General features: G+C 42.0%; 1 protein-coding gene across 1 annotated transcript; it reads left to right on the forward strand.

The window, feature by feature from the left end:
* The first annotated feature begins 617 nt into the window (after positions 1 to 617).
* LOC124012178 lies at positions 618 to 13,851 on the forward strand. The gene is made up of 6 exons (XM_046325661.1): positions 618 to 1,139; positions 2,535 to 2,701; positions 6,816 to 6,916; positions 7,269 to 7,346; positions 8,884 to 9,072; positions 13,674 to 13,851. Exons 1-6 carry the CDS (start codon positions 806 to 808, stop codon positions 13,849 to 13,851), a joined length of 1,047 nt encoding a protein of 348 aa, XP_046181617.1. The 5' UTR covers positions 618 to 805.
* Positions 13,852 to 14,289: the final 438 nt, after the last annotated feature.

Raw genomic sequence — 14,289 nt, forward strand, 5'->3', positions numbered from 1 at the left:
CGCAAATGGTTGGTGGGATTTATTATCACTATATGACTACAGTTATGCAATGAGTAATGCGAGTAATGCTCTCACATTTCCCTGGTTTTGCTGCACACCAATTTTAGCAGTTGTTTGCAGGCTGCATAGCAACTGCGATCAGTGCATTGCATTTTGACAGGCAGCAATAAATATAATATGCTATTGAAACCCACTCAAATAACTTTAAATGGGACGAATGCTATAGGCCTTGCTTTAAAACAAGTATAATTAAGGTTGCATGTAGGTTACATTTCCCACAGTTCGGAAAGTGTGTTGTTTAAAAAGTTAAAAATAAAAACCTTACATTGATGGCTTTTTGGAAATCCAACCAGTTTTCCACGTTGATTCAACTACATCACATTGCATTTTTTTTGTAGAAATGACATGTAAACAACGTTGATTCAAACAGTTTTTGCGCAGTGGGGTATTTCATCTGTGAGGCTATCAATTTGTCAAGTTGCACACATAAAAATACCACATAAAGCCAAGAACAACACCATTGTTCTTTGAGTTGACAACTCCACCCCACCATTTACCACCGCAATAAATACACTTTGATGGAGAGGGCTGGAGTGCTTTCTGTTGTCTGTAGCAACCGCGCACCTATAGCCTATTCTGCAAAACCAACTCGAGTTGGAGACGAGGCACAAAAAGTTAACCTTTGCCGTCGTACGCAGTGAAGGAACTTCAGCATAGAGTAGCATAAGCTATCGAGGAAGCATTAATAACAAATATAGTTGCTATCATCACCATGTGACGTTTGCGACCGTTTTTATCCTGGAGTATGACAGATACAATGTCTAGACTGTCCTCGGTTGCTTCTCTTCGACTACCAGCCATTCAGCACCCGTTATCAAGACTCATAGACCCAGAAACCCTCTCTCTCAGAGGCTACTCCAGAGATTACGCTGGGAGTGACGAAGTTGTACCGCCGCTGTTGCGGGATGGGGACCTCGACTTTGTTTTCCGAGGTCAAAACACAAGAAGGGCCACAGGTTATCCTTATGACAAGGCTCCGCCGAAGCAGAGCGGTTTCAGCCTGGTCTCGCAGCCAATCCCCGAAGGAGTCGAAGTCTCAGTAGCCCTTGATCCGGTTAAACTACGGCTGCCCATCTTTGGTGAGTAGCCTATTGCAACGTGATCTCTAGCTAAACGAATAATAGGATGGAGAAATACTGCGCAACAAATTTGAATAGTCTCTCTCTCTCTCTCTCTCTCTCTCTCTCTCTCTCTCTCTCTCTCTCTCTCTCTCTCACACACACGCACGCACGCACGCACTCACGCACGCACGCACACACACACGAATTCCTTTCAGTACCATAAACAGCACCAGAACAGTTTCTCTGGTCCAAATCTCCATGTGGTGGCGCCCTTCTACAAAAAAATGTGCGACGTTTGGCCAGATGCTTCTGCTATTGGAGTTGGTAATTGTTGATTATCTTGGGAGGAATTTTTATTTATTTTTTAAAGTGGATATAATCCGTGGTGGAAAAAGTACTCCGTTTTCATACTTGAGTAAAAGTAAAGATACCTTAATAGAAAATAACTCAAGTAAAAGTGAAAGTCACCCAGTAAAATACAACTTGAGTAAAAGTCTAAAAGTATTTGGTTTTAAATAAACTTAAGTATCAAAAGTAAATGGATTTGATTAAATGTACATAAGCATCAAAAGTACAAGTACAATTATGAACCATTTCAAATTCCTTATATTAAGCAAACCAGATGGCACCATTATATATATTTACTGATAGCCAGGGACACACCCAACACTCAGACATAATTTACAAACAAAGCATTTGTGTTTAGTGAGTCTGCCAGATCAGAGGCAGTAGGGATGACCAGAGATGTTCTCTTGATAAGTTTGGGAATTGGACCATTTTCCTGTCAAAATGTAACGAGTACTTTTGGGTGTCAGGGAAAATGTATGGAGTAAAAAGTACATTATTTTATTTAGGAATGTAGTGAAGTAAAATTAAAAGTTGGCAAAAATCTAAATAGCTAAGTAAAGTACAGATACCCCAAAAAACAACTTAAGTAGTGCTTTAAAGTATTTTTACTTAAGTACTTTTTACACCACTAGATATGATAGACTACTAGGTCTAGCCTCTTCGAATATGGCAAATGTAATGTAGAACTCAATGTCTAGTGTTATTACAAATTCCATGAACTGCTGGATTGCAGGGTTGGGATAAAGTTCCAATTCAATAATAGGAAGAAAGTGCAACTATTTTCAATAACTTCTCAATAAACTGAAAGGAATAGTAGAATATATTCATAAATTCAAATTACTTCCTGAACTGACTTCAAAATGGTAGATTTTATACACCTATCCCATCAGATCGACTAGCCTAAATGCAATCCACAATGACTTTGTGACTGTGTGCACTAAACTGGAGAATACCGATACCCAGAATTAATTACAATTAATGTGTTTAAACAATTAAACAGAGTTTATACTTATCAGGAGTGGTCATGATCCTGGTATGCTGTGAATGTGGTTGTACTTTGGATAGGTCAGCGGGTGGCACCAGAGAGCAGGGGGAGCCGAGTCACCAGCCTAACCAGTACCATTAAAACCAGCATCACCAGCCAAACCAATACCAGCAGAACCAGTATCCTTACCAGAACTACTACCGCAGCCTCCTGCCATGAGGCCCAGCTCAGGATCCAAGTGGACCAGGTACTGTCTCTCCCTCTTTCCGCCTCTCACCTTTCATCCGTTTTTGGTCTCTTTTTCCCTCTTTTCACTACATTTCACTCCATCTGACATCTCCTAAAAATCAAATCAAATTGTATTTGTCACATACACATGGTTAGCAGATGTTAATGCGAGTGTAGCGAAATGCTTGTGCTTCTAGTTCCGACAATGCAGTGATAACCAACAAGTAATCTAACTAACAATTCCAAAACTACTGTCTTATACACAGTGTAAGGGGATAAGGAATATGTACATAAGGATATATGAATGAGTGATGGTACAGAGCAGCATACAGTAGATGGTATCGAGTACAGTATATACATATGAGATGAGTGTGTAGACAAAGTAAACAAAGTGGCATAGTTAAAGTATATATTATATTATATATATTAAAGTGGCTAGTGATACATGTATTACATAAGGATGCAGTCGATGATGTACAGTATATACATATGCATATGAGATGAATAATGTAGGGTAAGTAACATTATATAAGGTAGCATTGTTTAAAGTGGCTAGTGATATATTTACATCATTTCCCATCAATTCCCATTATTAAAATGGCTGGAGTTGGGTCAGTGTCAATGACAGTGTGTTGGCAGCAACCACTCAATGTTAGTGGTGGCTGTTTAACAGTCTGATGGCCTTGAGATAGAAGCTGTTTTTCAGTCTCTCGGTCCCAGCTTTGATGCACCTGTACTGACCTTGCCTTCTGGATGATAGCGGGGTGAACAGGCAGTGGTTTGGGTGGTTGATGTCCTTGATGATCTTTATGGCCTTCCTGTAACAACGGGTGGTGTAGGTGTCCTGGAGGGCAGGTAGTTTGCCCCCGGTGATGCGTTGTGCAGTCCTCACTACCCTCTGGAGAGCCTTACGGTTGAGGGCGGAGCAGTTGCCGTACCAGGCGGTGATACAGCCCGCCAGGATGCTCTCGATTGTGCATCTGTAGAAGTTTGTGAGTGCTTTTGGTGACAAGCCAAATTTCTTCAGCCTCCTGAGGTTGAATAGGCGCTGCTGCGCCTTCTTCACGACGCTGTCAGTGTGAGTGGACCAATTCAGTTTGTCTGTGATGTGTATGCCGAGGAACTTAAAACTAGCTACCCTCTCCACTACTGTTCCATCGATGTGGATAGGGGGGAGTTCCCTCTGCTGTTTCTTGAAGTCCACAATCATCTCCTTAGTTTTGTTGACGTTGAGTGTGAGGTTATTTTCCTGACACCACACTCCGAGGGCCCTCACCTCCTCCCTGTAGGCCGTCTCGTCGTTGTTGGTAATCAAGCCTACCACTGTTGTGTCGTCCGCAAACTTGATGATTGTGTTATGCAGGTGAATGAGGACCCAAAAGCGACTTAACGAAAACAGAGTCTTTATTCCAGTATTTGACAAAAGTGATACTCCTGGATATATCAAGGTGAAAACAAAACAGGAAAACTGAAATCCACTCGTCAGTAGAGAGGACTGACTGGAGACTCGACCATAGACTGCAGGTTGCTTCGGGAAGGCACCGGCCGTAGCAGACCTAGACACCTGCTCACACGCAGCATCTGAAGAAGGTAAAACACGACAGGGCGAGACAAGGACACAGAACAGCGAACATCATACAAGGATCCGACAAGGACTGAAGCGGAAAACAGAGGGAGAAATAGGAGCTCTAATCAGAGGGCAAAATAGGGGACAGGTGTGAAAAGAGTAAATGAGGTAGTTAGGAGAATGAGGAACAGCTGGGAGCAGGAACGGAACGATAGAGAGAGAGAGCGAGAGAGGGAGAGAGGGAGGGGAAGAGAGGGATAGAAAGAGGGAAAGAACCTAATAAGACCAGCAGAGGGAAACGAATAGAAGGGAAGCACAGAGACAAGACATGATAACCAATGACAAAACATGACAGATTGAGTTGGAGGAGTGCGTGGCCACGCAGTCGTGGGTGAACAGGGAGTACAGGAGAGGGCTCAGAACGCACCCTTGTGGGGCCCCCGTGTTGAGGATCAGCGGGGAGGAGATGTTGTTGCCTACCCTCACCACCTGGGGGCGGCCCGTCAGGAAGTCCAGTACCCAGTTGCACAGGGCGGGGTCGAGGCCCAGGGTCTCGAGCTTGATGACGAGCTTGGAGGGTACTATGGTGTTGAATGCCGAGCTGTAGTCGATGAACAGCATTCTCACATAGGTATTCCTCTTGTCCAGATGGGTTAGGGCAGTGTGCAGTGTGGTTGAGATTGCATCGTCTGTGGACCTATTTGGGCGGTAAGCAAATTGGAGTGGGTCTAGGGTGTCAGGTAGGGTGGAGGTGATATGGTCCTTGACTAGTCTCTCAAAGCACTTCATGATGACGGAAGTGAGTGCTACGGGGCGGTAGTCGTTTAGCTCAGTTACCTTAGCTTTCTTGGGAACAGGAACAATGGTGGCCCTCTTGAAGCATGTGGGAACAGCAGACTGGTATAGGGATTGATTGAATATGTCCGTAAACACACCGGCCAGCTGGTCTGCGCATGCTCTGAGGGCGCGGCTGGGGATGCCGTCTGGGCCTGCAGCCTTGCGAGGGTTAACACGTTTAAATGTCTTACTCACCTCGGCTGCAGTGAAGGAGAGACCGCATGTTTTCGTTGCAGGCCGTGTCAGGGGCACTGTATTGTCCTCAAAGCGGGCAAAAAAGTTATTTAGTCTGCCTGGGAGCAAGACATCCTGGTCCGTGACTGGGCTGGGTTCCTTCTTGTAGTCCGTGATTGACTGTAGACCCTGCCACATGCCTCTTGTGTCTGAGCCATTGAATTGAGATTCCACTTTGTCTCTGTACTGATGCTTAGCTTGTTTAATAGCCTTGCGGAGGGAATAGCTGCATTGTTTATATTCGGACATGTTACCAGACACCTTGCCCTGATTAAAAGCAGTGGTTCGCGCTTTCAGTTTCATGCGAATGCTGCCATCAATCCACGGTTTCTGGTTTATTCAACTTCTCTCCAGTTTTCAAGGGTGCTTATTCCTGTTCAACACTCAATGGAATTCTTGATTTAGGTCTAAGTCTGACCATTTGATCCATATTAATATATTCCAAGACCACAGACAGCTTCTTAGCTATGAGCTCGACAACAGCAGGATTGTGCAGGAAGTCAGACAGTGTTGCTCTCCTTCCACATCAAAGTCAGTCTCGTTCTTAGTTTAAATAACAGACACAGATATGATGTGGAGTTGGGGTCCGGAGTAACGAAAGAGGGTTCAGTGGGGTCCTTGAACCATGCTGACGGAAAACCCATAGGTACCCAGAGAACCTCATCCCCATTGGTCAAGAATGGTTAAGAGGTAGAAAGGTAGAGATTAGCATTTTGAGTGTGAGTGTGTTATGGCTGAAATCTGCAGATGTCAGACGGGAATAGCTGACCAGGTTTATCCCTGTCTAGAACCAATTGTTTTTCTTTAATTTGACTATTTTCTACATTGTAGAATAATAGTGAAGACAAAGCACAAATGCGCCCACGCAGGCATGCAAGTGCGCGCGCACACACACACACACACACACACACACACACACACACACACACACACACACACACACACACACACACACACACACACACACACACACACACACACACACACACACACACACACACACACACACACACACACACACACACACACACACACACAGTTCAGTCGTACATAATATGCTGTACACTCATGCACAATGCAGTGTTCAGAGTACACCTACTGTGTGCACACATAGACACACACGCCAAGGCGAACATAAAAATGCACAGACAGTCGGGGATACTGCCTGTCAAAAGGGATCCACAACAGTTTTCTTAATACCCAAACCCCCTCTCTTGCTCTTCCTTAGATCAGAAGAAGTCCCCTGATAATAGAGACGATGAACGTCAGTCAAAGTCCTAACCTACCAGCAGGAAGGGCTAACCTGCCTATGACATCAGCATAGTTCCTAGTGGATGTCACTTAGCTTCCTCTGTTTTGTTGGATGTGAGATTGGTGTATTGAATGAACTAACAAATTGAATGAACAACTGACCAAATGAATTAACAAATGAATGCACTGAATAGACTGAGTGAGCTATAGTCACTGCATTGATATCTTTGTGTTCTACCTCCAGCTTGAGCACGAGCTAAGGCAGAACATTCAGTTGTTAGGACACTTGAACCTTCAACGAATGTTCAAGAACAACCATCCGGACGGAAAAGCACTGGCCAACAGGTTAAGCTTTGACTAACACGAGCACGCACACGTACACACACACACACACACACACACACACACACACACACACACACACACACACACACACACACACACACACACACACACACACACACACACACACACACACACACACACACACACACACACACACACACACACACACACACACACACACACACACACACACACACACACACACACACACACACACACACTTTAAAAAAATGATATTACCTACACAAAATCTTCTCCCTATACATTAACACCTACAAACACACAGCTACAGGATGTCCTTTATCCTATATGGTTTCTTGATCCCTCCCCTCTCTCCTGTCTATGCTCACAGAGATGTGTTGCTGATGATCCTCACCAAGTTTCTGGGCCGATTCATCACACTGCAGCAGTACAGCCAGTTGCTGCTCCGGTTAGTACATCAACCAATTTCAATAAATATCACATTTTAATAGTATAGTGCATTCAAATGCATTTGTTGCAAAGTGCTGGGTAAAGGAGTCAGCGAGGTTGACAGTATAAAGAAAAAACATAATAGAAGTCTAAAACTCTATAGGGCGGCAGGTAGCCTAGCGAGTAGAGTGTTGGGGCAGTAACTGAAAGGTCGCTGGTTCGAATACACAAACTGACACGGTGGAAAATCTGTTGATGTGCCCTTGAGAAAGTCACTTCACTCTAATTTGCTCCTTTACAGAAAGAAAGAATAAACTCCTACTATGGCTGACCGTTTGAAACGACACATTTCACTGTACCTATCTGGTAGTACCAGTCAAAAGTTTGAACACACCGACTCATTCAAGTGTTTTTCTTTATTTTGACTATTTTCTACATGGTAGAATAATAGTGAAGACATCATAACTATGAAATAACACATATGGAAACATGTAGTAACCAAAGAAGTGTTTAACAAATCAAAACATATACAATTATCTGTTCTTGCCATAATATGGACTTGGTCTTTTACCAAATAGGGCATTTATTTTCAATTGCATTTATTTGTTCTGCAATTTCTGAAGCTGGCAACTCGAATGAACTTGTCCTCTGCAGCAGAAGTAACTCTCGGTCTTACTTTCCTGTGGTTTGTGGTTTTTGCGACTGCACTTGAAGAAACTTTCAAAGTTCTTGAAATGTTCCGGATTGACTGACTTTCATGTCTCAAAGTAATGATGGACTGTCTTTTCTCTTTGTGTATTTGAACTGTTCTTGACATAATATGGACTTGGTCTTTGACCAAATAGGTCTATCTTCTGTATACCACCCCTACCTTGTCACAACACAACTGATTGGCTCAAATGCATTAAGAAGGGAAGAAATTCCACATATTAACTGTTAACATGGCGCACCTGTTAATTTAAATGCATTCCAGGTGACTATCTCATGAAGCTGGTTGACAGAATGCCAAGAGTGTGCAAGGTTGTCATCAAGGCAAAGGGTGAAGAAGAATTTGAAGAATCTCAAATATAAAATATATTTTGATTTGTTTAACACTTTTGTGGTTACTACATGATTCAATATGTGTTATTTCATAGTTTTGATGTCTTTACTATTATTCTATGTAGAAAATAGTAAACATTTAAAAATAACTTGAATGAGTAGGTGTGTCCAAACTTTTGACTGGTACTGTATATATATATATTTGTTTATCTAGCACACTCCTTTTCTAAAATCTGACTGTGTGTGAATGTTTGGTTTGATTCACTGAAACAAAACATGAACTAGCCTACAATGAACTTGCCATGTGTAATAGAGTCATCTAAAAACAAAACCAATGAACCTGGGTTGGGGTCAATTCAATTTCAACTAAATTCAAAAACTCAAAACTTCTCATAGAAAACCATGAATAATTCTTAAATTTGATCAAATCTAAAATAATCTCAATTCATCCCTGCAGTTAACTCCATCACTGGACTAAACCATACAGTAAAACATAACCGTTTTGAATCCTCCAGACTGCATTTGTCGAAGAAGGCAGCCATTAGCTTTGAGGAGCTGTGGGAGGCCATAAGAGAGTCTGGAGCAGGTGGACCAGCCACTTGGTTTAACCCCACCCAGGATCCCAGCACAGCCCCTCCCCTTTCTCCAGCTAAAGTCACAGCCTCTCAGACCCTATCCCTATTGCGGGGACAGGCCCAGAACAGGTAAGTCTGGATTGAGAAGCTATGAGAATAGAAAGCTAAAATGTATATAGTATGTAAAAGATGGAAGTAGAAGCCTAACTGTTGTTGTCCATTAGTTTACTCCATTAGGGAAGGGATGGCAGGGTTAGGAGAACATAATAAAGGAAAATGTATAAATACATCTTATATTCTAAAATTTATGAAATGATGTTTTTTCCCTCACCAATCTAAACACAATGCCCATAATAACATAGCGAAAACAGGTTTTAAGTAATAAAAAAACAGAAAAACTTTATTTACATAAGTATTCAAACCCTTTGCCACGAGACTCGAAATTGAGCTCAGGTGCATCCTGTTTCCATTGATCATCCTTGAGATGTTTCCACAACTTGATTGGAGTCCACCAGAGGTAAATTCATTAGATTGGACATGATTTGGAAAGGCACACACCTGTCTATATAAGTTCCCACAGTTGACAGGGCATGTCAGAGCAGAAACCAAGCCATGTGGTCGAAGGAATTGTCCGTAGAGATACGAGACAGGATTTTGTCGAGGCATAGATCTGGGGAAAGGTACCAAAAAATGTCTGCAGCATTGAAGGTCCCCAAGAACACAGTGGCTGCCATCATTCTTAAATGGAAAAAGTTTGGAACCACCAAGACTCTTCCTAGAGCTGGCTTTCCGGCCAAACTGAGCAATTGGGGAAGAAGGGCCGTGGTCAGGGAGGTGACCAAGGAACCGATGGTCACTCTGACAGAGCTCCAGAGTTCCTCTGTGGAGGAGGGACAACCTTCCAGAAGGACAACTATCTCTGCATCACTCCACCAATCAGGCATTTATGGTATAATGGCCAGACAGAAGCCACTCCTCAGTAAAATGCACATGACGGCCTCTTGGAGTTTGCCAAAAGGCACCTAAAGGACTCTCAGACCATGAGAAACAAGATTCTCTGGCCTGATGAAACCAAGATTGAACTCTTTGGCCTGAATGCCAAGCGTCTAGAGGAAAGCAGGCACCGCTCATCACCTGGCCAATACCATCTCTACGGTGAAGCATGGTGGTGGCAGCATCATGCTGTGGGATGTTTTTCAGTGCAGGGACTAGAAGCCTAGTCAGGATTGAGGGAAAGATGAATGCTGCTCCACAGCGCTCAGGACCTCAAACTGGTGCGACACTTCACATCCAACCTGACAGATTTTGAGATGATCTGCAGAGAAGAATGAGAGAAATTCCCCAAATACAGGTGTGCCAAGCCTGTAGTGTCGTACCCAAGAAGACTTGAGGCTGTAATCGCTGCCAAAGGTATTTCAAGTAAGTACTGAGTAAACAGTCTGAATACTTATGTAAATGTCATATTTCAGTTTATTATTTTTAATACATCTGCAAACATTTAAAAAATCTTGTACTTTGTCATTACGGGGTATTCTGTGTAGATTGATGAGGGGAAAAAACAATTTAATCAATTTTAGAATAAGGTTGTAACATAAACTAAATGTGGAAAAAGTCAAGGGTTCTGAATACTTTCCAAATGCACTGATATATATATATATATATATATATATATATATATATATATATATATATATATATATATATATATATATATATATTTTTGTTTTACAAAAAATATATATGGGGATTGGAAATTATGCAGACAATTACATTGATGGAAGCTACAATCTAAATGAAATGTTAAAGGTGATCTATCCCCCAATTTTTTGGTTTGTTTTATAAGTATAAATATTGTAAGTCATGCTATGGTTGTGCCGGGGTTGTACTTCAGACTTTAAGGAAAGTGTGAGTGCGTTATGGCTGAGATCTGCAAGTGTCAGACAGGTGGATGGTTAAGTTAGCATCTCTATTGCCTTCCTGAGAGCTGAAGTACTGTCGCCCCCCAGCCTAGAAATGGCTTGGCAATGCAGTGTCTAAATTCCAACATAGTGAAATCATGATATTGGTTGGGACAGATACTGTACCACAACCCCAAAAACTACATTACTAGACCATCAGTTCTGAAATCTCTGGGTCAAAGAAGGCTGGGGATTGACTAACCCTGGAAAGATAACTCTAGACAAAAGGCAGGCTTAGGGTGAGTTAGCTACAAAGCTTTCGGGAAACTCACCCCCTGGATAGTTAGATTCAAACAATGCAGAGCCAAAATGGCCCTTTCTGTTTTAAGTTAATGCTGACGCAATTCTCCCGCTTTAGAGCAATCTCAGTTCAAACTTGGTAGGATGCTTTAAACACTGGGCACATTCATACTCCCTTTCTATCGACAGAGGAGCCCAAAACCACAGGACTCAGGGGAAAGGAGATTATTTAAGTATTTACCTCTTCTCTTTGGTGCCATTGTCGGGGTGTCAAATGGTGTGTGTGTGTGTGTATATGTGTGTGTGGGTGGGTGTGGGCGCATGCGCAAGAGACAGTTTGTCATCAGCAGCTCTCCACCGGGGAGGTATGTGTGTCTCCCCTGTCAGGGCAAACTGGCAAACCGGCTGTGGTGGACAGACAGACAGACAAACACACAGACACACACATAAACACATTCCAGCGGAGGCTGAGAAGGCCTGAGAGCCACCAGTTCAGAAATCCCCGTGACCAATTAGGAAGACCTGGAGACTCCTAGTCAGTTGGAGCAAAGAGAAGGGGAGAGGGGGAGTGAGAGACAGGGGGTGGGTGGGAGAGGGAGAGAAAGAGGGAAGAGTGAGGGAAAGAGAGCAGGAGGGGATTGAAAGGGAGGGAATACAAGAGAAAGAGTGACCAAAAAAGAACAGCATGAAAAACGAGGCAGTCGTGTAAAAGTAACTAAGTAGTAACTAAGTACTACTTAAGTCGTTTTTGGGAATACGTGTACTCTACTTTACTATTTATATTTTTGACTACTTTTACTTTTACTCCACCAAATTAGAAACAAATATATGTAATTTTGCTCCCATACATTTTCCCTGACACCCGAAAGTACCAGTTACATATCAAATGCTCAGGCAGGACAGCAATATGGTCCAATTGGAAAAACCTATCAATATAACACGCTGTCATCCCTACTGACTCTGATCTGGCCGACTCACTAAGCAGAAATAATGTGCTTGTAAATTATGTCTGAGTGTTGGAGTGTGCCCCTGGCTGTCCTTACATTTGAAAAACAAGAAAAATGTGTCGTCTGGTTTGCTTAATAAAAGGAAGTTAATTTACTTTGACCTTTTACTTTTACTCAAGTATGACAATTGAGTACTTTTTCCACCACTGTACTTAATTAAGTACATTTAAAACCAGATACGTTTAGACTTTTACACAAGTAGTATTTTACTGTGTGACTTTCACACACTTTTACTCGAGTCATCTTTACTTGAGGTATCTTTACCTATATTCATGAATGACAATTGAGTATGTTTTCCACTGAAAGGAGGAGAGAGAAAGTAAGAGGGTGGAGAGAAATGGAACTCGGGAATAGAGAGGGGTTAGAGGGACAGATAAAATGGTGAGAGCAAGAGAAAAGGGTGAGGGAGAGAAAGAAAAACTCAGGAAGAGAGAGGAGTGAGAAGCACAGAAAGGAGAGAGAGAGAGAGAGAGAGAGAGAGAGAGAGAGAGAGAGAGAGAGAGAGAGAGAGAGAGAGAGAGAGAGAGAGAGAAGAAAGAGAGAGGGAGGGAGAGTCAAATGGTTGTGAACTCTTTAATCCTGTTACCCCTTACTGATGTGTCTGATTGACAGGACTTTTTGCTCGCCTTCCATAAGGCGTTCACCCGCAGGCGTCCTAGTATTGTTATCTTTTGAAAACGTCTGTTAGTCAGTCACACTAGCAGCCACCCTGTGGACACTAGGCTACATTTATAAAGTAAGTAAAAGTAACTAGCCTTGCACAAGCCTAGGCATTTGTGCGAGCCAGAATGTCTCATTGGAAATGGAAACTATCTGTTTATGTAGCCTGAGGCAGCTTGATGTACAAGTACACCCCCTGGACAGGACATCTCCTTAACATTTACAAAGTATTAGTGTCAAATTTTCCAAAAATCAACATTTTGGTCACCACCTATGAAGTCTATGCAAGTCAAAAAAATGATTGAATATTTGGATATCACTACTTAATTGGAGTGACATTTGGAAAACAAAGAAGCAGTCTTTTTTTAATAGAGATCGTACTTTATATCTGCAATATGAATTGCAACCAAGAATCTGCTATGTTTGGTGCTTAAATAGTCACCATGAATCCAAACACACACACACACACAGTATGTACAGTGGGGCAAAAAAGTATTTAGTCAGACACCAATTGTGCAAGTTCTCCCACTTAAAAAGATGAGAGAGGCCTGTAATTGTCATCATAGGTACACTTCAACTATGACAGACAAAATGAGAAAGAAAAATCCAGAAAATCACATTGTAGGATTTTTAATGAATTCATTTGCAAATTATGGTGGAAAATAAGCCTCTCTCATCTTTTTAAGTGGGAGAACTTGCACAATTGGTGGCAGACTAAATCCTTTTTTGCCCCACTGTATATGTATCTGAATGTCACAGAAACGTTTTCACTTTCCGAAGCTGAATGCTAGACCAAAGATAGCTAGACAAGAGCATCTGCTTACAGCTGACTAAAATGTAAATGATGTGGTTCTCCCCACCACAGGTTCCTGGAGGTCATAGAGTCACGTCCCACAGAGCTCGGCCTACAGAGGATCAGTTTGATTGTAGCTCCAGAGCTGAAGAGATGTCTTGCACAGTTGGGCCTCAACTTAGAGGACCGGGAGTTTGAGAAGCTTTGGAAGAAGTGTGTTTCCCCCCTCAAAATCTCTATATATATATAGAAATAATTTATGAATAATACGATGTGGGACATAAGTAAAGTATGATGATTTTTGAAACGTTCAACATTATATACTGCATTAACTATGTGCATCAGAGTTGGAGTCAAATCAAATTTAAGTCAAATCAAATTTCCCTAAAAAAGCTGAAAAGGTGTAGCAATTAAAAAGTTTTAAAATATATATATGCAGTTGAAGTCAGGAGTTTACATACACCTTAGCCAAATACATTTAAACTCAGTTTTCACAATTCCTGACATTTAATCCTAGTAAAAATTCCCTTTCTTAGGTCAGTTAGGATCACCACTTTAATTTAAGAATGTGAAATGTCAGAATAATAGTAGAGAGAAGGTCAGGGCTTTGTGATGGCCACTCCAATACCTTGACTTTGTTGTCCTTAAGCCATTTTGCCACAACTTTGGAAGAATACTTGGGGTCATT

The sequence above is a fragment of the Oncorhynchus gorbuscha genome, linkage group LG24, assembly GCF_021184085.1.
Source record: "Oncorhynchus gorbuscha isolate QuinsamMale2020 ecotype Even-year linkage group LG24, OgorEven_v1.0, whole genome shotgun sequence".
Lineage (NCBI taxonomy): Eukaryota > Metazoa > Chordata > Actinopteri > Salmoniformes > Salmonidae > Oncorhynchus > Oncorhynchus gorbuscha.